Source organism: Caretta caretta, chromosome 23, assembly GCF_965140235.1.
Source record: "Caretta caretta isolate rCarCar2 chromosome 23, rCarCar1.hap1, whole genome shotgun sequence".
NCBI classification, from domain to species: domain Eukaryota; kingdom Metazoa; phylum Chordata; order Testudines; family Cheloniidae; genus Caretta; species Caretta caretta.
The window spans coordinates 5,122,660-5,143,389 of record NC_134228.1 but is presented as its reverse complement, the minus strand read 5'-3'; the positions used below and the strand labels follow the sequence as shown (position 1 = coordinate 5,143,389).

Sequence of the window (20,730 nt, the reverse complement as noted above, 5' to 3'; positions counted from 1 at the left end):
GGAAAATGAGGGAGGCCCAGGCAGATCCCCAAGGAGTCCCTCTCTGGAGGAGGGTGCAGCATGAGACAGCTCTCCACGCTGCCAGCGGCTTTTGATCCTCAGAGGGTGGTGGCTCTCCCAGCCACAGGGCAGATGCCACATTAAAGGGAACATAGCTGCAGAGAGGAAGCGTGGGCCTGTGGGTAAGGCACAGGGCTGGGAGTCAAGAGAACTGGGTTCTATCCCCTTAGCGCGGCCACAGGCTTGCTGGGTGACCTCGGGCAAGTCACTTGCATTCTCAGCATCTCGGTTCCCACCCGGTACACATGGGGTTAATGTTACTAAGCTGACGGCTGGAGGACTGGGACACTAGTGCATGGGGTCCACATGGCGCCCGAACTTACCACCCAAGCTACATATGGAGCAATGACAAATTCCTCACCTGCAAAGGGAGTGTTTGTTGCACTGTCAGGACAGATCCACCCTGCACCAACGCCCTCAACTGGGAAGTTTTGACTGTTGAGGGGCTTGGGCTAGAGCTCTGGTTTAGTCCAGGTGAGGTCATATAAAGAGGGGTCCTCCCCCCATGCTTTACTGCAGGGTATTTTCAGCTTGCTGTGGAATTGTGCCCCATGCCCTGGCAGCTGCAAAGGGAGCACCCAAAAGCCTTCAGAGTCGATAAGGACATGTAGTATTTAGGTTCTATGCTTTGTCAGGAGCACTAGGGAGCCCAAAGTCTGGGCAGGGCATTTTGCATCCTTGTGTATTTCAGAGAGCAAAAATAAAACAAAACTGTAACCTGAGTGGCGCCAATTCCTAGAGAACCAAACTTAAACCAATCGCCCTGCACAGCCCTCTAAGCTGTTATGTGTGGTGCCCGCACAGCCCTCTAAGCTATTATTTCTGGCTATTGGTAATCTATAGGAATTGCTCCTCATGGATCAGCACCTGCCAACGCTGTTCTAAGAGCTGGTTGTGACAACCCAGCTCCTTTAGCCGATGAGCCAGATCAATGCTATCTCAAGTAACAATAGCAGCGAAGTCACAGCGGCATGGGCGGCTGCGTGGGCTAGCCCTGCCCGCCTGGGTACACACTCTAGTGGCCACTGCCTGTCCTGGGGAGGCTTCACTGCTGTTGGGGTACTCGAACTAGCCCGGGTAAGTCTACACCTGCTACAGTCATGCCTCCGAACTGCAGTGTAGACAGACCCTAGGGGCTAGAGCAATAGAAATGTCACATAACACCAACTAGGGCAGAGATGAGAATACTCCCATTTGCTGCTTCGACAGCAGGAGTGGGCGGGGGGCAGGGCACACCTCTGTTATCAATCGCACCTGGAATAGTTAGAGGTTAAGTCTATGGGGCCCCGACGGTCAGGGCTTTGCAAACGGTGCACAGCGCAGGCATATTCCAAAAGGCATGGACACGTACTGACAATATTCAAAGGAAAATCCCCTCCCCCTCCCCCTGAAATGCAATTGCCTCTGGGCTGGAATACAGCAGGTGTTTAACAGCACATACCAATGCTGTCATACCCAACTGAAACAAACCGGGGAAATTCAAAGAGGCAGAGTGGAATTGTCCAGTATGGAACAGGCCAGGACACTGGGATTCATGCTCCTGTGGTAAGTTCTTCTAAGAGCTACAATCAAAGTAAATCTCACCTGGAGAATCATCCTAGGGGCTCATCCAACTCCTCCTTCCCCTGTCCCATCACACAGCTCCCCATTCTCCCACTTTCCCCTGGGGGCTCAGCTCCTGAGCCTTGGCCCCTCCCAGGAGGCTCTACATACTCACTGCCGGAGCAGCTGGCGCCCTTCCTTCCACACCAGTGGGTTGCTTTCCAGTGAAGTTGTTTCCGCTGGGCCATTGGAAACTGAGAGGACAGTAAAGAAAGTGTCAGTGACGCATACCCGCCATGGGGAACCCATTCTGGCTTCAGCTCCAGCTTTTCAGTAAGCCACCCACATCCCTGGACCAGCCTCAAACTCAAGCCCTCACCTGTCAGTGCTAGGCTAACCTTTGGGAAGAATCTAACCCTGAGGTCACAAGCCCATAGCATCCCACATCCCAGCTATATGCAATCACAGAAATCACGTCGATATCCATGAGCAGGGGACTGGGCAGAACATATAGGACACTGTGGGTATGAGTGCACTCGCATGGTACAATACCTGGTTCTGACAGATCCGCTCTCTTCTCCCCTTGGTTCGGTTCAGTTCCAAACTTCAGCTTGTGGTATTTTGACCTTGAACGAACATGGAAAAGCGAAGTTTGATGTGAACCTAAAGCAACTGAGGCAACGCACGATTCCCATATTATAGAAGGGGAAACTGAGGCACAGAGAAGTGCAGCAACGTGCCTATGGTTGTACAGTAAGTCTGCTCCACCCACTCCTCAGAATGGAGAGCAGGAGGTCCTGACTCCCTGTATACCCCTGCTCTAAACACCTGGCAATCCTTCCCCTTGGAACTTGGAATTGAACCCAGGAATCATAACTCAACATGCTTCTCCGCTCTCATCTAGTCTAACCACTAGACCAGCACATCCTTCCAGACCAGAGTCAGACACCGACCATAGTCTGGCCCCTTCATGATTCCCTAGGCTGTACCCAGGAGCCAGTAACACCCCAGCATGATATGAGTTGGGGGAGGGTGGCAGGAGGATAGGGGGCTGGCCATGCACCCATCACCGTTCAGAAACCCTTTCAGGTGGACTCATGAGATGGCAGTAGATTTCAAGGGATCACAACTAATGGCTGAGACTTTCATGTCCAAACCCAGATGACCTAACAGACTACAGGACCCTCTCCGAGAGCGAAGGGCCCCGCACCTGTTCTGCTGCTGGAGAAAACGAAGCTGGGGGAGTCTGCCTGGGAGGGGGAGTTTCCAAAGATCCCCCGAAATGTGGAGAGTGACAAGCAGGCCAGCCCAGTCCTCAACGCCACAGCCTTCCCGGGCGTTCCCACCTCCTCTAGCTGCCGCATTTCTTACCTCTCTTGCTTTAAGGCATACTCCAACATCTTTATCCTGCGCACCAGGTCTGTCTTGAGGTTCTCTTGGCCCTTCCTCTCTCCCTGCAGAAATGCCACTTGGGCCTGTAGGAACAAGAACCAAGCCCGAGGTCAGTCAGGTCCCAGAAGGGCTTGGAGCGCAGGTTGTTGGCTCACACCCATGCTGCCCTCACCCCCTGCCTGCCCTACCATGCTTGGAGAGCCCCATACAGGAAGTGCTAGAAATGATTATTTTTTTACTTATTCCAGCAGAACCCAAAAACAATGCCAGTTATACCAGCCCAGTTGCTTGTGTACATTGCTAACATTCCCAATCAGTGCAGGGCGCAGGCACTAATTTATTCAGCCACTTTTATCTGAGGATCTGAAAGCAAATCACCTCCCCGTAACACAGGATGCCTCACAGCTCCCTGGGGAGAGTCAGAGCCATTATTCTCCATTTTACAGATTTACCAAGAGGTGCAGTGACCTGCCCAGAATCCCATAGATAGAAAAGCAGGAGCAGAGTCTCAAATTGAAAACAAGACTCCTCATTCCCAGCTCCCCCACCCCTCTAACCACTAGCCCCCACTCTGGTCTATTCTATAGAAGATTTTAACCACGCTTATCACCATAGGATCTGAGAGCCTTCCAGCAGCACACCATGACTACACATCTGTCCTGTGCTGGTCTCTCCTCCTCTCCTCAGAGGGAGAAGCACCGTGCCGTGGCCTGTCTGGTTTTGATAGGGGTGTCTTTTTTTCTTTTAATATACAGGTACTTGTTGCTGTATTTTTACAGAAGGCAGGTCAAAGAAATGTCCCTTGCAGTTGGAGTGGAAGGTGGTGAGGTTTACGATAGTCCTTAGTTCCTGCGGCAGTTCGGTCTACAGTCTCAGACCACCCCCAGAGACGGCTCTGTCTTCCGCATGGACTAGCTTTACTCTGATTGTTGAGAGTCCATTGGGCCAGAGGAGCAGAGCTGTTGACCACACTCTTTCCCGGAGCTTTAGATGACCTTTTAGATATGTTGGGCCCAGGCCATGCAGCATTTTGAAGATAAGGACCAAGACTTTGAACTTGATTCGATATTCTATGAGAAGCCAGTATAGAGAGCAGAGGACAGGTCTTTCTATGAGAAGCCAGTATAGAGAGCAGAGGACAGGTCTGATGTGCTCCAGCAGCCTGTGTTGCTGAGGAGACATGCCAGGGTGTTTTCTACTAGTCGGAGTTGCCTAAATGCTGAAGTGGGAGTAGAACCCAGGAATCCCAACTCTCAGCCCCACTTCTCTAACCCACCAGACCCCACTCCCCATCCAGAGGGGGGCACAGAATCCAGACATCCTGACTCTCAACCCCACTCCCCTCCCAAAGGCGGGAACAGAACCCAGGATTCCCGACTTCCAGCTCCCTTGCCCTAACCACAAAACTATCCTTCCCCTCCGATGCCATTGCCAAAACTCTGATAAAAACAGGCCAATTTTCCTGCAGGTGCATCTCGGACTTCAGTGGCATTAGGCAGCTAATTCTGGAGCAGACTCAGCCCAAGGCACTGCAAGGCATCCACAACACCTCCCTCCTCTCTCTCTTTCACACAGCAGCGATCTAGCTAAGTGCAGACCTGCCCGCAAGGAGCTCACTCCCCTCCTCATGCTCCATTGCATTTGAGAGACTGCTCCACTCTGGACTGAGCTAGTGTGTGTATTTTCTCACCCTTCTACAGGCAATTTAACCCAATCACAAAACATTTCTATCACTTAAGGACCGTCTGTTGGCTTAAGCCACGGGAATCTGCACCATATGCCAAACTGCCTGCCAGCTCCTAAGGCGAGATTGCGAGCTGGCTCCACCATCCGCCAGCTGACACCTTCTTAAACCCCCCACCCCCAACCACCAGTCTATTAACACAGATTTTCTGCTTATTAGCCAGATTTCCGGTCCGACATGCTCCCGTCAGTCAAACCCTGTCCCAGCAAACAGTGATGCTAAGCACCCCTTACAGATTCATTTCCAATCATTTGACTCATGGCACATGCCCAGCTTTCTGAGCTTCTAAACATCAGCTACTTGTGCCTAACGCTCTAGGGTAGCAGAGTGGAACCCCAAAGGAGTACTGTTGTCATCTGTGTAGGGATCATTCCCATCTCCTCCACAACCCCTCTTTCCTGCGGGTTATGTACCTGCTCAGATGAACCTGGAGCCCTCTCTGGCTACAAGAATTGATCTAGCCCAACTCAGCCTGCCTTTGCATACCAGATCACTGTGCAAGGATCAAGACTAGAATTCACTTTGCAAACCTAACTTACCTTTGAGTACCACAATCTAGTGCAGTGGTTCTCAAAGCCACAAGCCCCAGGAGGGGGAAATGGGGAGGATTGTGATGCGTTGAAATTTTTATTATGCTCTAAAGCAAAAAAGATCTCGCTACCCCACTTCCCACATCCTCTGGCCCTTCAAGGTCATGTGTTCTCGGCCAAGCTGTTGACACACACACACATATTAATTACTTGGGCTTAGTACCAATATCTTCTTTTACTCTTACTTTTATAGTAAGCGGAAGGGGGTGGCAAAAAATTTTAACTTCAAATAAGGGATTGCCAGCTTGCGAAGGCTGGCAAACTCTGGTCGAGTGGAAACGAACACAGGACTAGGAGTCGAGGAATCTGAAGTTCTCCTCCTGGCTCTGCCACTGACTCACAGGGACTTCAGCAAGGCCCTTCCCATTTCGGTGCCTCAGTTTCCCACTCTGTACAGTGTGGATAATGATACCGACCAACCTCACTAGAGGTGGGGGGTGGGGAAAGAGGACTTTGCAGATGGAAAAGGACTGTGCTAACCACTGCTCAGAGACTGGGTCAAGGAACACCGTCCATGTGTGCCAGCACACTCATTCCTAAAGAGCTTCCACTTCTCACAGCAACTCCTAGGGAACCTAACTTAACACTATAACTTCTGGGCCTGCTTAACCCTATCTGAGCTCTGGGGAAGCATAAAAGTCACAGAGTTTGCTGGATCGAGACAAGGATTCTTGGCCCATCACACTCGACCCCACAAACCATCTTGCAGGTTAATGCTATCACTCCCAAGGAGCCTGTGACCCCTAGGGACTGCTTAAAATACTTCACAGATCTTACTGGGTTGAAAGATTTTACAGAGGCAAAACGTTCAGATTCTCAGATTCCTACAAAGACTTCTTGGAGTCCACAGGCACACAGGCCAGCTTAAACCATTTTTTTAAAAGGCTGAAGCTTTGAAGAAACAGCAGTACAGTTCTAACGAAGATGACATCAAGGTATGCTAAACATCATGCAGGTAACCAAGGCTACAGTGTACTTTGAGTGCCTGGTGTAGAATACATAATTCCATATAGGAAGGGGATCAGTACTTTACTTGTCAGATGAAAATAAGGAAGTTCCCTGGTTAAGAAAGAAAAAAAAAGTTGATAAAATGGAGTTAAGGAAAAAAGTGAAGAATACTATAGTTTTACCTAGCCCTGTAGAAAGCCAAGGAATTGCAAGGTGAAGTCTAAACTCAATCAACTGATAATTTCCATACAGGCCTTTCAATTAAGATCCCAAACAGCCTAACCCCTGTTCACCTGTATGTCCCATTTTGTGTGTCTGCTATGAAAGGTTTGAGTGGAGATAAAAGTACAGCAGTATCACAAGCTAACTGCTCTCTCTGACAACACACACCTTGGAATTTCCACCAGGAATGTGGGAAACTAGATAGGCAGAAAGCAATGGGCCTTTTGGTAGGACTTTTAGTATGCAATCTTTGAAACAGAAAGTCTTAAGCCATGCCCATGGGTTTATGTTTTGTTTATAAGCCATGGGTTTATGTTTTGTAATATGTCCTTTCCTAGGAACAGCAGGGCCAACGTAAACATACAGCATTCAAATGGGTGCCTTTAGTGGGGCAATAGAAAATTGCGCTGAAGCACGGATAGGCCTGTGCTACAGTTAGCAAATGAGGTCTGCAGGAAGGCCGGAAGTTGCAACCTTCCTTGGGAAACAATCCAGAAGCTCTGTTATGCAAAGGTTTCTTTGCAAATGCCACCACATACACCATTGAGTGGCCAATTCACGCACCAGCTATGCTGGTGCATGAGAACGCAGGTGAAACCCACCTAGCAATGAATGATCACTAGCTAAATCTGTCTCCTCAAGGATGCATAAGCGAGGCACAAGCTGAAGTGATGCAATTAATATTGTTTGAGGGACTTTTCATATGAATTGCCATGCTATTTTGAATATTTATCTGGCCCGCATCACCATACTATCTGAGTGCCACACAGTCTTTACCTTTGAGGTAGGGTAGTGCTATTAGGCCCATTTTACAGATGTGGAACTGAAACACAGAGAAGCAAAGTGACGTGCCTAGGTTCACACAGGATGTTTGGGGTGGCGCAGGAATTGAACCCAGGTCTCCCACAGCCCTGGCTAGTGCTCTAGCCATTGGACCATCCTTGCAGCTACTTTCATATACCCTCTTCCACTGCTCCTCATCATGCTCTTCCTGGCTCCTTCCTTCTCCCCTAGAGTCCAAGTTGCCACAAGGATGCTCCCATGATGCTTACAGATCCAGAGGCCGAACTCTGATGGCATTTTTAAGTGCTCCTGTGCCACAGTGCTCTCTACCCACAGTTATGAAATGTGGGTGGGCAAGAGGATTTGTGGTGGGGTTTCTCTCCTCCACTTTGCTTTTCAGCCACATCCCCGCTCCCTTCAACAGCGATGCACATTTGCTGCGGTTGGTTAACTTCCGGCTGGCTTCAGAATGCATTGCTTGCTTCCTAGCCTCATGGTAATTCTCTCTCTCCCTCCCAAACAGGAAAGGCTGAGGTCAGAGCTGGCTGGACGAATCCAAATTCTAAGCAGCTGCAGGGAAGTTAGAGTATCAGCATATTAAACCAGCTAATATCTCCCAAAGACTATCCCAAAGCATTCTCCCCAACACATGACCTTGTTACCTCCAAGAGAAGTCTCCCAATCTTCTTTCCATCATTCTTCAGCCATTAACCACTCTCCTGGGTAAATGTTATCATCAGCTCCCTCAGACAGCAAATCCCTCCTCATCCCTGACACTGATATCCATGGAATTACTGAGACCAAGCAATGCTCCCCTGGCCTTTTCTTGCTTGAGAATGAGATAGGGTCAAGTGGTCTCCGCACAGGACTGGGAGCCAGAAAATCCCAATTTCTAATCATGGCTCTGACAGCACCCACAAGTACAGAGGAGTCAAGTCACTTCCCATCTCCGTGCCTCAGTTTCCCAATCAGAGAATATTGGCACAGTCTCATGGGGAAGTTACCAGGCTTAATGAGTTAATGTTTACAAAGACAGCACTAGAGAAGTGTCAAGCACAGGCAGCCTACCCCCAGGGTACCTCCTCCTTGAGAATCTCATTGTTTGGGCTATGGAGCTGGCATCAGAGTCACAGCCAAGACTGCATCCTAATTATCTTCTGAAAGCCCCGCCCCGCCCCACCTTCCTCTTCCAGCTTCCTCTTCTTGATCAGTTTCTCTTCCTCCATACTACTGCTGCTGCTGACTCACATGATTCTCTTCCCTCCCACCAAGGCCTCATCCAATCTGCTACACTCCCACCTGTGCCGCTGGACACACCCTTGATTTTATAAGCAATTCTCTATGGCCTTTTTCCTGTTCCACTCATAACCCCTCCTACACAACACTCCTCAGCCTCACCCTGCAGATTAAAGCTCTCTCACTGTTCCCCTAGCACCTCGATCTCATTAAACTCTCCAGCCAGATTCAGTCTCTCAATCCCTGCATATTCCCTTGCCTAGATACCTGCAGCTCTGTCCCATCCATTGCCTTTCACCCCCCTGCTCACATCAAACCCTGCTGCTTGGCCCACTTCAATTCCCCATGTTACACAGACCAGCTATAAGTCATATATACAAGCACGCACACCAGAAAGCAGTTTATGCCTCATGTCCACTCCAGCTATGAGGATCTGGAAATCTGAGACACTTTCTAGGGATGCCTTACATCCTGCAGCATCCAGCACACGTGCTAGAGGCTGGCATCAAGGCCTTCTGGCCTGGCATGTGATAAGCTACTGCTCTTCACCTGTTCTCCATGTGCGAGCAGAGCAACAAAGTGAAGTCAATGAGAACTGGTCTATTTTGTTTGCCTCTCTCCTGTGACCTATAAACCCATAAACGTTCAAGGGGATAGTAACTCTCTCACCCAGGCACTGATGAGTCACTCAGACACCCTTTGCCAAGGATCTCAAAGGTCCTCAGCTCACCGCCCTTCTCCACTGGTATTCGGGAAGGAGAATTCTCTATACCTGAGCTGCTGTTTGGGACAGGGCATTCCCTTGACATCTTCAGCACCTATTTCCATCCCAAACAATTCATCCCTCCAACTCTGTGGAAGTGAATTCACCCAAATTACTAACCCCAGATCCGCTGGCTGTGGCTATTCAGAGAAGTTAATGCACTTAACAGCCCTAGTCACTACTCAGAGAAATTTCCATCCCTGGGCACTGTCAGCACTGTTGTTCTGAGAGGTTGCCATCTCCTCCCATCCCAATTCCAGCCCTAGAGCTACTCAGGGAGAACAGCCCTGCAGGTCTTCATGCCATATTAAGGGAGATCACTGTCCCCTGCTCCTTAAACAATACCTCAGGAAAGCGACATTCCCTTTGCTCCAAACACCAACAACCGGGGAGCAGCTCCTCTTGACCAGACCCATGGAGGCTATTCAGAGAAGTGACCACCTCCATGGTCTCTATTAGGTGTCCCACCTCAATTCTCTCCTCTCCCACTACTGGACTGGATGTTGGCTGTGCCCCCGCCAACAACTCCCTCCCTAGTTGCTATGGGGTTGACAGATGCATGTCTCCCCACATGCCCTCACCCCAATTCCTTCCCTGGTCCCTATTGGAAGGCGAGATACATTTCCCCCCTCATCACCTCACCTCCCTCTTGGGCAGCAGCAGACATTTCCTGGCCCCTGGCCCCTGCCCCAACATTCACCCCAACTCTATTGGGAGTTGCTACGGGGTTGACAACTGCATTTCCTCCCCCCCAAAAGCTCATCCCAACTCCTTCACTGGTTGCTATGGCAGGAACGACAGCTGTGTTCCTCCCCCATGGTCCCCCTCAACTTCCTATTGGAGGGGGACGGCTGCATTTGCCCCAAGTCATTCGCTCCTTCCCCTGGTGCTACGGGGAGGCGACAGCCACGTACCCCACCCCTCACGCTCGCCCCAAGCCTCCTCAAGCCTTCTTGGACAGCAACAGCCACCATCCCAAGTCGCAAATAAAGGGTCCCCAATTTTTTTTTGTGGGGGAGGGACCACAATACCTCCCCCACTCACCACCCCCCTCTAATCTCTCACCCCAATTTCTCCCTTCAACCCCCTGGTCTCTCCCAAGGTCTAAGCCCCTGCCCCCTGGGGGGGGGGGGAATCCCCGACCCACGGGGGAGGTCCCCGATCCTGGGGGGGGGCGCTGACACTCCCCCGCCCCGACCCACAGGGGGGTCCCCGATCCTGGGGGGGCTCTCTGACCCCCCCCCCGGGGTCCCGTCGGCCATTTCCCTCCAAGATGGCGGCAGCGGCGGAGGCAGCGGTGGCCCCGGTAACCCCTCGCCCGCCCGCGGCTCCCCGCGCCCCGGCCCGGCCCGCTGCCGCCGCCCCCGGCACCTGCAGCTCGGCCCGCTCGGCCTCCCAGCGGCTCTTCTCGGCCTCGAAGCGGGCCCACTCGTGCTGGATGTAGTGCAGGATGCCGGGCAGGCTGAGCTCGCCGGGCCCGGCCCCCGCGGCCGCCCGGCCCGGGGCCTGCGGCGGGGGTGGTGGCGGCTCTGCCCCCGCCGGGCCCGAGGCCTGCTGGGCCCGCACCAGCACCCGCTCAGCCTCCATCATGGATCCCGGCGGCTGCCACATAGGGAGCCGTGCGGGGGGGGCACTTCCTGCCAGATTGTGCTCCGCCAGGAAATGGGGCCCGCGCCGCGGGACGGGGGCAGGGAGGGGTTCCCATGGCAACGGGCCCCTCCAGGTAGGCCTGCTGCTTCCCCCGAGCGGTGGGTTCCCATGGCAACAGGGCCCCCAGGGCCGGCCTGCTTCCCCCCCTGAGCAGGGGGTTCCTATGGCAACGGGCCCCTCCAGGTAGGCCTGCTGCTCCCCCTTGAGCGGGAGGTTCCCATGGCAACAGGCCCCCCCAGGGTAGGCCTGCTTCAGCCCCGTACTGTTCCCCCAGCAAGGAGAAGGATTCCCATGGTAACACCTGCTCCCTACAGGCCTGCTTTATCCCCCCCAGAGCAGGGAGGGAGCAGTTCCCAGGGAACATCCCCCTCCGCCCCCACACACATCCAGAAACCCAAAGCATCCAGGGAGGGGTTCCCATGGCAGACCTCACACACCCCCCCACCAGACCTCACGCCCCCGCCCCCCCTGACTTGCTTCACCCCCCACTCAGAAGAGGCTGAGATGGATTCTCATTACACTGGGGACCCCAACCAAGTTCCCCCTAGAATAGGGTCACTTCTCTCCCCTGTCCCGAGCAGACAGGGAGAGGTTCCCATTTCAATGAGGGTCTCGATCAGGCTCCCTCAGGACAGGCTTCTTATCCACCCAGAGCAAGCAGGTGGAGGTTCCCCTGGCAACAGGCTCTTCACCACTGTAAGCACAGTCCCACCTCCACCCAGGACTGCACAGGCCACCCCATTGACAGGCCAGCTCCTTTCCAGATCAGTCCTCCCCCCCCACCCCACAAAGTACTTTTCTCCCCCCCCCCCCCCCCCCCCCCAGGGCAGATCCCTTCTTAGCACAGAGCTGAGATTCCAGTCTGGTTTGGATGAGGACAAATCAAAGCCTGCCTCATCTCCCCAGCCATGATGCTGGAACATTTGGTCTGTCGCCTTAGCTCCATACCAGCCCCTATTCAGAGCAGTCACTGTCCCTTCCTCTCAGCTATTCAGGGTGGTCACCATCTCCTTTCCCCATCTACTTCCTTATCTAGGGCAATTGCCTGCCTTACCCCAAATCCACCACCGGTTGGTATTCAGGTTTATCAGTGTGCTTTACCTGTCTTACCTAGGAGGACTCACAGGGCTGCCTCCAGAAATCTTGAGATTTTTGGCTGTGGCAAAGGAGCCAAGTCCAGAAGCGCTGTGAAATTGGGGTGGAATAGACATAGAGGAAGCAGAGAGATGGGACTCTGTCCAGATGTCCTTGGGCCCCACTCTTACACAAATTCACTTACATTCAAGCATCAGTCATTTCCCTGAGTTAAAAATGTATAATGTAATGTCAACCTTTTCTTCTTCTCAAAAGCCAGAAACTAGGAGGAGGAAGATATAGGTGAGTGGAAAAGCTCAGGCATCTTGTTGACAGTCTAGAAAGATGGCCATTTTGGGGTAAAATAGAGACAGACCTTTCAAGACCATTGAAATCCAAGGCCCCAGGCATGTTGCTGGAAGGAACAGAACACTGACTCAGAAGCCTACAAACAATGGTTGTTGATTGAATCCCCCCCATGCTTTATGGCGTTGTGCATTGTGATATGTGTGGAATTCTTACTTGGGGCTTTTGTCTCCTGGTAGAACCTAGGCAGGTGGAGAGGTTGTGGTCAAAACTGTCGGGGAGCTGTTTGTAACAGCAGTCATAGAGTCTAATGGTTTTGCTTGACTCCTCTTGTATGACTGAGCAAGGGGCAGCAGAAATATTTTGACAAGGAGCTGGGAAAGGAGACTGGAGCCAGAAATACACATTCTGGAGTGCTCGTTGATGTCACACTTAGCTGCAAACTTTGCTTTATCAAGTACTTTTATTAAGATGATGTTAAAATTAAAAAAAAATGGTACAGAGTTTAAGCGTAGAAGTTTCTGGTTATCCGGGAATAACGTGCAGATTATCAAGTGGTGTGAAGTTTGGTTTAGGATTGGGTGGTGTAAGGAATACATAATCTGCAATATCCCCGATGGGGAGTAAAAGGTTAACAGGTCAAAGTACAGACATTGAGATATGAGCTATGTTCAGGTGTGGAGAATAATGAGTGGCTACTCATGTTCAGTGAGTTTATGGTTTCAGTTCATATGGTCCAATGGAAAAAGTCTCTTGGTCCCTTTCTCGTAGTTGATGCACGATGTTGTTCTGGCTCATGGTACTGTCGGTGGCTGGGGATCTTGGTACTGTCGGTGGCTGGGGATGTGTTCGATGTAGATGTCCCTGGACTATTGGATGGTGTCCGAGACCATGAGGCGCCGCATGAGCCGTGCGTAGCATCAACCGATCCCACGGGTCCACCGCACATACTTGTTGCAGGGGTCCCAGGCAACAACAAAGGTTATTTTCCTGTCAATCATTTTATGCTTCTTTTACTTCTAGTACTGGTGAAAGGGGCCAGATTGACAACCCCGGAGACATCCCCATGAGTACAGCACAGGCAACTAGAGAACCAACTCCCTCAAAACGCACTACACTGGGTGCCTTCTCCCTTCCCTGGAGGGACCCAGTTTAGAGGTAAGACGGGGCTTGCTCAGGTCTCTGCTGCGGCTTCCCACCTGGCAGACAATTAGTGCCAATAGGGATGGATGATTGTTGATTTTTGAATGTGAACATACATCCACTGGGAGTTGGACTGAGCCCTCCCAAACTCATTTCACACAGGCCAGCATTTAATGCTATATACTAATAAAATTCCAGCTGATTTCTTCTGGAAACTCTGAGGATTGGATCCCTCTTGTCCAGTACCTTGTTTCCAAGAGTGGGCGGTACCATCTGCTTTAGAGGAAAGGGCAAAACACTTTAGTAGACACTTGAGGAATAGCCTAACCATAGAGGAGAAATTTCTTCCTCACCCCCCCCATTAGTGAAAGGTTCGTGTCTGCCCAGAAGCAATGCGGTTTATATCCTTTTTATATATATGAGATTATACATATAATATATAGAAGTAATACACTACATTATATCCCTTTTTAGCCTTTCTAACGTAACTATGAACATTCTTATTATCCATATAAAGTTTGGCTCCAGAAGGTAGGGAGGGTTGGGTCTGAGGTTCTGGTCCAGACCAACTTTCTGTTTCTGTTCCACTTCCTGATTCCTTTGTCTGAAAGGAAACAGCATTAAAAAAAAAAAAAAATCAGGGCTGGTGAAATACTTTCGAGGTCTTAATTAATCTGACCTGTTTGATTTCTCCTTTCAGAGTCCCCTTTCTCAGATGTCCTTGGAAGAGAATGGCAGGTAAATATGCCTCCTGTAAATCACATTTCATCTGGACTCTGTCTAGCCTCTCACTCTCACCCTGTCTCTTCTTGGACCATTGTGGGGTAGGATGTTTTTAAAGGTGTCAGAGGTGTTCTGGTGTCTATAGGAGGGGACAGTGTCAGCTTGAGTGCACTGCTTTGAGATATCTTCTTAGAAGCTTGGGGAATGGGGACTAAAAAACAGGCCAGGGAGTCAGGACTCCTGGGTTCCACTATTCCCAACTCTGCTACTGACTCACACTGGCAAATCAGTTCCCATCTGTGTGCCGCCGTTTAAGTGGGGATAACAATGCCTCTCTCCCAGGCAGATTGCGGAGCTTAGTTTATTAACCGTCTTTTAAGAACCATGCATGGAAGGTGCTAGAGCAGGGCAAGGGATTATTAAGTACCTTTTAATATAGCTTTGTCCTTTTCAATTTTACATAGATTTCCCCCCCACACACACACATTGGGAATGGAGCAGAGATTAATACAATCGCTTTTTAATGACTTCAAGCTTATCTAAACCCATCGTCTTAAATGCTGCTTGACACAGGTTCCCTTTCAGTCCCGCAGAGCAGCAGGGGAGGAGACTAAGGCCTGTGGTGCTTATAAACAAGTGATTAAAAAAACTAAACCCATGCTGACAAGATTGTAAGCGACAAAACAGCTACAGACGAAACAGCTACAGAGCCCTGGCTTAACAATGCAAGAAGCCTGCTAGTGGAAAAGCTTTCCTGAGACCAGGCTTCCTTTGCATGCGGAGAAAACTCAGCTTCAGCCTCCTTGGGGAAGCTTAGGCTTTGTCTACACTGCCAAGTGAACAAACTTTTGTCATTCACAGGTGCTTCTAAAAGCCCCCCCCACCCCAAGACAAAAGTTTTTCCATGGCAAGTTGCAGTGTAAACAGCTTGTTGTCAGCAGGAGCACTCTCCTGTCAACACGGTGAATCCTGCTTGTAGCAGTAGGAAGTACTTTGTACCGACAAACAGCGTTTACACTGCCCGTGTTTCTAAAAGCTGTGTAGTGTAGACAAAGCCACAGAGATGTTTTTAATTCTGAGGGCAGTTCATCTTTCAAGTGACACTGCTGCCTCCTCTTTTAATTTTCGTCTGCAATTTACAGTTTTAACAGCTTAAAACTGGGCTGGTCACTGTGGCAGAACACTGTTTCCCAGGCTAGGCCGTTGCAGTCCCAGGCAGAAAGGAGTCTGGTTTAGTACTAATGAATAATAGTTTGCTCTTTTCCAGCACCCTCTGCTTGAGGAACTCCAAGTGCTTTACACACTTCAACTAAGGCCAGATCTGCACTGGAAAAGGTTTGCTGGCATAGCTAGAGGTCAGACTTGATGATCACAACAGTCCCTTCTGGCCTTTTCATCCATGGGTGCATCTTATGCTGGTAAAAAAAGTGCTTTTGCTGGCATAGATTATGCCAGTTCCCTGAGCTAAATAAGCGATACCAGCATGACTGTGTCTACCTGATGGCTTTTGCCAGCATGGAAATGTCATCAAAAAAATCACCCCCCAACCCACATTACTATACTGGCAAATGTTGCTAGTGCAGACCTCTCCTAGCTGAATCTCCCAAAAGAAGTAGGGAGATAAAGATACCTGCATTTCATAGCTAGGGAGACAGGTGCAGACAGCTCAGGTGTTATGTCTAAGGTCACACAGTGAATAAGTGGCAGAGGTGGGAATGGGATGCAGGAGGACACCCTGCTCTGACCACTTAGCCACACACCCAGTCCAGGACTGACTTCCAACTTCCCGGATGGAATCGCTGTGTGACATTGCCTCTTTCTAGGTTTGGTTCCTAAGTTCCTGCAACTTGAAGTGGGAGCAGCGTTGAGGCAGCACAATGAGGCACTGCAGGGCTTGCTCCGCTTTAAACCATGTTGCTGCTCCAGGAACTCGTTGACCTGCTGGGGGGAGAGTAGCTTTAGCTAAAGGAAAATGAGTGCATTGTGGGCTCTTAAACTCCAAGGCAACAAAGCAAATCTGTCTGCTTGGCTTCCTTGTTTGAGCATCGTTATCACTAGGAACGTGCACAGCTCTGGGGGACAATGTTGATTACTTGGATGCTGCAGCTCAGCAGAGGGAGCCAGCCAGCAGAGGGAGCACAGAACACTGTTTCCTCAAAAGTCCCACAAAAATAGTGATTTCTGATGTAGAATCTGGAGGATGTTTCCACCCCAGGCTCTATCTATCACAGTGGGTCGCATTCAGAGCTTTAACTGCTTGACCCTGTATCTTGTCCAATGGGATCGGAGAAGAGCAGCTGCCATTTGCTGAGAGCATCGTGTTAGATTAGACTTGAGCTCAGACCAGAACCCCCGAATGAGACACCTCCAAACTTTAGGAGAGTTCAGATCTGGGTCTTAGCTTCGGGGGTCGTCTCTTGCGACCTGGGAGGGAGATCCTGGTGATTAAAGGTGCACGGTATGTGGCTATAGTTGCATGAACAGAGCTCTCCTGGGATGCAGGGTGTGTTGCTGACAGACGGGCTCCTTACAGTGCTAAGCGGTATTCCCAGGGCTGGTGAGAGAGGGAGGGAAAGGGTGGACAGCTGTACCAGGGACTCAAGCTCAGGGGGATCCCCCCAAACATCTGTGTAAATAAAGTGACATGGGAGGAGGTGGGGCCTCAGCGAACATGATGTACCAGGTCCCCAAATTTCTTTCATCAGGCCTGCCTGTAACAGTGCCCCTAGGTTAGGAGGGCAGGTGGGTTTTCTTTTCCTAGATGACTGGGTTCTTGTTGTGCAGGGTGCCGTGCTCTGGGTTCCCCACCCCTTCCCCATGAGGGGAAGGTGGGTTTGCAGAGAAATTAGTGCTTAAACGGAGGCCTTGATCCCTCTGGGGCAGTGGTTCCCAAACTGGGGTTCGCAGAACATTACAGGGGGTTCACCAGAAAAATTTCACTCATGGCAGCCAGAGGACCCTGGGCATTGGAGGCAGCAGGTGGGACCGGGTTGCAGGGCAGACAGCCTGAGCCCCAGGGAGAGTGGGGCCGGGCAGTTGGGGCTGGCAGCCCGATCCCTGTCCCCATCAGCAGGGGAGCCAGCAGTCCAAACCCCAGCACTCCACGCGGGGCTGGCAGCCCGAGCCCCAGGGAGAGCAGGGCCGGACAGTTGGGGCTGGCAGGCCGGGCAGTTGGGGCTGGCAGCCCAAGCCCTGCCCCTGTCCCTGTCAGCAAGGGAGCCAGCAGCCTGAACCCCAGCACTCCGCGTGGGGCTGGCAGCCCGAGCCCCGGCAGTCAGCGGGACCTGCAGCCCAAGCTCAGTGGAGCTCAGTTGACCAGGGCGGTCAATGGGGTCCAGCAGCTGGAGCCCCGCGGAGTGCGGAAGAAATTTAAACTTAAATCCCTGGAAATATTCATTTTTAGGAGGGGGTTCACGAGATTTCACAATTTAGTGAAAGGGGTTCGCCGGCTGTTAAAGTTTGGGAACCACTGCTCTGGGGTAATGAGCCAGCTTGATACAAACAAGATTAAATAAAGCAGCCCCCTCGTCATGGCGCATCTCTTGTTCTGGGAACTTTAGCAGTTAATGTAGGTTGAGAAGCCGTGTGCACTAATTCAGAACTTTCAGATGGTCTCCTTGCTCCTGTTTTCCCAGCAAGACGGAAACCCCAAGTCCCTTAGGAGCAATCCCGAGCTCAGACATGCCTACAATACTGAGATCTGTCCTCTCCACTGGCTGCAGCTCCTTTGGGAGTAGCAGTTCGGTCAGCCAGTTCCAACCTGCGCTGACTGGCTGGCTTTGCTCAGTGGTTGAGCTGTGCTGATAACCAGCCAGTAAACACAGACTTCAAACAGGCTGGGTGAGGGAGGCTCAGACTGGAATCTGAACACCACTTTTGAGGGAGGAACTGAGAGACAGGACTCCTACAGCCTATTCCGGGTTCTGCTCCTGACTGGGGAAACTGAAGCACGGAGCGGCAGTCACTTGTCTAAGGCTGTACAGTGGTTCAGCGGCAGAGATGGGAACAGAATATAGGAGTTCTGAGTCCCTGGCCCCTTCTCTACCCACTAGACCATGCTGTGTCAATGAGGGACAGTGGAGAGATTTAATTTAGGGGAGGCCTTAGGTGAACCTGAAGAATCAGGGGACTGTGTTTCTTATGGCAATCAGCTGGGGGGAGCATCTTTCTTTAATCGGACCATTTATTTTAAACCCTTTTTTCCATCTAGTATATCTGTCTAGTAGCCCCTGCTCCAATTGTAGGATTGGGGAGACAGCCCCTGAGCCGTGGACGCAGGCTTTCCTCAGTCGCAAACATCCCTGGCACTCAAACTCCATCTGCATTTCTTTCCAGGGTGACCAGCAAGTCAGCTGAGTTGGGATGGATGAGCCCAGAGCCTCCTGGGGAAGCAAATGCCTCTGGCTGCCCCATGCAGAGACCACAGCCACATAACATCGTTCCCCAGGTGAACAGACCCAGCTGCCTGGCAAGATGCGCATCACGTTCTGTCAGGGGGTCCTAGCACTTGCGATTGTCATCAATCTACTGATACTGTACTACGTCTCGAGGCTGCAGCAGCGGATGTTGCACAGACACAGAGACCACGTCCAGCCTAGCTCCCGGCTGCTGCCTGTCTCCCAGAAGCTCGGGGTGACTGTCATCATCAGGGAGTTCGAGGACTTTGAGAACTACGTCCCTGGTGTGGTGAAGTCCTTCCTGAAGCAGAAGCCGGAGCAGCCAGTCATGGTAGCAGCAGATACCTTGCCGTACCCTCCGCTTGTATTACCGGATGCTCCCAACGTCCAACTCGTGATCCTCAAGCCAGCCCCTGACCAGTCTGCCCATGTGTCCAGGCCTGAGATGTACGTGAAGACGGAGTATGTGGCCCTGGTGCCTGATGGGGTCAAGGTTGATTCCACAAGGCAGCTGGATCGTATGTTAGAAGAGTTCAAAGCCAACCAGGGCAGAGTTCAAATGGTGGCAGCACCCGTGCAGTCCCTCGCTCCCCTCCAGTGCTTGAACGTGAAGGTCAGCCTTAGAAAGTGGACTGCTGAATACAGTGTATCGCCTTCCACCAGGGTCTGCACAGCCCTGAAGGGAGACGCCGTGATTCTGCTGCGCACAAAGGATCTCTTCAACCTTTCCACTCCCTTGGCCAAGCCCCTGCTGACCTCCCTCTTCATCCAGACATCGCTGCGGGGCTGGACGGTCCGAATCCTTGATGTCTCCTTCTCCTCAGCCCACCAGCCTCTGCTCAGCTCCTCGCACAACCAATGGAAGGCAGAGAACCGCGCCAAAGCCAGCCGGCTGCAGCTCTTCCGAGACTTCGGCATCAAGCGGGTTCTCCTGGAGGATGGGAAGCAGCAGTGGTTTGGGTGCAGCAAAGAGACGCCGCGTTGCTTCAGCACCGTCCATGATGATACGCCGGAATATCTCTATCAGAACCGCTGGACCCCGCCTTGCTGTCTACAGGCCCTGAGGGAGACGGCAAAGTATGTCATCAACGTCTTGGAGACGTCTGGAGTTCGGTACTGGCTGGAAGGCGGGACGCTCCTAGGGGCTGCCCGACATCAGGACATCATCCCATGGGATTATGACGTGGATCTAGGGATATACCTGGAGGACATTCCCAACTGCGACCTCCTCAGGAACGTAGAGTCTGGCTCCATCGTGGATGAGAAGGGCTTTGTCTGGGAGAAGGCCATCGAGGGCGACTTCTACCGTGTGCAATACAGCGAGCACAACCACCTGCACGTTGACCTCTGGCCCTTCTACCCCAAGAATGGGCTGATGACCAAGGACACGTGGATGGACCATCGGCAGGATGTGGAGTTCCCGGAGCACTTCCTCAAGCCCCTGTTACCCCTGCCATTTGCTGGCTTCACAGCTCTGGCACCCAACAACTACCGGAGTTTTTTGGAGCTGAAGTTCGGCGCAGGTGTGATCGAGAATCCAGAGTATCCAAACCCAGCACTGAAGAAGCTGGATAAGGAGAAATAAGCAAGGACTCTGGCTTCTGCCTCTGCATTGGAGCCCAAGAGAGCATCAGACTCTGAGGCCCAGGGAGCAGGGATCCCTCTCTCCTTCTGAACATATCCCTGATGCCAACGGAAGGGAGTCATTCTGGTATGAACCATGCTGCTGCTAGGGCAGCTGTCTGCCCACTGCTGCTGGTACGGCCCACTGAAGCCAGGAGACTCTGAAAAAGATTTTCGGTGGCGGGGGCAGATAATCAGCTGAACATGAGCTCCCAGAGCGATGGCTTGGTCACTAGGGCTAATGCGATCCTGGGATGCATCAACAGAGGACTCTCGAGTAGGAGCAGAGAGGTTATTTCTCCTCTGGATTTGGCATTTGGTGCAACTGCTGCTGGGATCCTGGGTCCGGTTCTGGTACCCACAATTCAGGAAGGATGTTGATAAACTGGAGAGGGTTCAGAGAGCCACAAGAATGATTACGAGATTAGAAAACCTGCCTTACAGTGACAGACTCCAGGAGCTCAAACTATTTAGCCTGACCTATTGATTGTGTATTAATTATATTGATTACTTAAAAATTCCCCATTAACACTC

General features: G+C 51.6%; 2 protein-coding genes across 10 annotated transcripts in view; one reads left to right on the top strand and one right to left on the bottom strand.

The window, feature by feature from the left end:
* The window catches only part of STRN4 (striatin 4), a 27,542-nt gene extending 16,651 nt beyond the window's left edge, over positions 1–10,891 (bottom strand). For 5 of the 6 annotated variants that reach the window (XR_012665819.1, XM_048833511.2, XM_048833514.2 and 2 more), the window contains exons 1-4: positions 10,652–10,891; positions 2,974–3,077; positions 2,155–2,228; positions 1,778–1,856 (exon numbers count right to left, since the gene is read on the bottom strand). Coding sequence is in view for 5 of the 6 variants with exons in the window: in XM_048833511.2 (XP_048689468.2) it covers positions 1,778–1,856; positions 2,155–2,228; positions 2,974–3,077; positions 10,652–10,891 (497 nt within the window). In the remaining variant the exon portion in view is untranslated. Of the gene's footprint in view, positions 1–1,777; positions 1,857–2,154; positions 2,229–2,973; positions 3,078–3,604; positions 4,035–10,651 lie in introns of those variants that run through there. The other variant, XM_048833516.2, reaches the window with a different exon arrangement.
* FKRP (fukutin related protein) lies at positions 10,518–20,730 on the top strand. Of its 4 annotated transcripts, none has more exons than XM_048833519.2 (4): positions 10,518–10,586; positions 13,334–13,468; positions 14,154–14,191; positions 18,512–20,730. In XM_048833519.2, exon 4 carries the CDS (start codon positions 18,650–18,652, stop codon positions 20,156–20,158), a length of 1,509 nt encoding a protein of 502 aa, XP_048689476.2. In that variant the 5' UTR covers positions 10,518–10,586; positions 13,334–13,468; positions 14,154–14,191; positions 18,512–18,649; the 3' UTR covers positions 20,159–20,730. The 4 variants fall into 4 exon arrangements, with proteins under 4 accessions (XP_048689476.2, XP_048689477.2, XP_048689475.2 ...); XM_048833520.2 differs by lacking the exon at positions 10,518–10,586 and adding an exon at positions 10,909–11,003; XM_048833518.2 differs by lacking the exon at positions 10,518–10,586 and adding an exon at positions 10,980–11,113.

Excerpts from the sequence above, each read along its gene's own strand:
- FKRP (XM_048833519.2), top strand. The coding sequence starts at position 18,650 with ATGCGCATCACGTTCTGTCAGGGGGTCCTAGCACTTGCGATTGTCATC.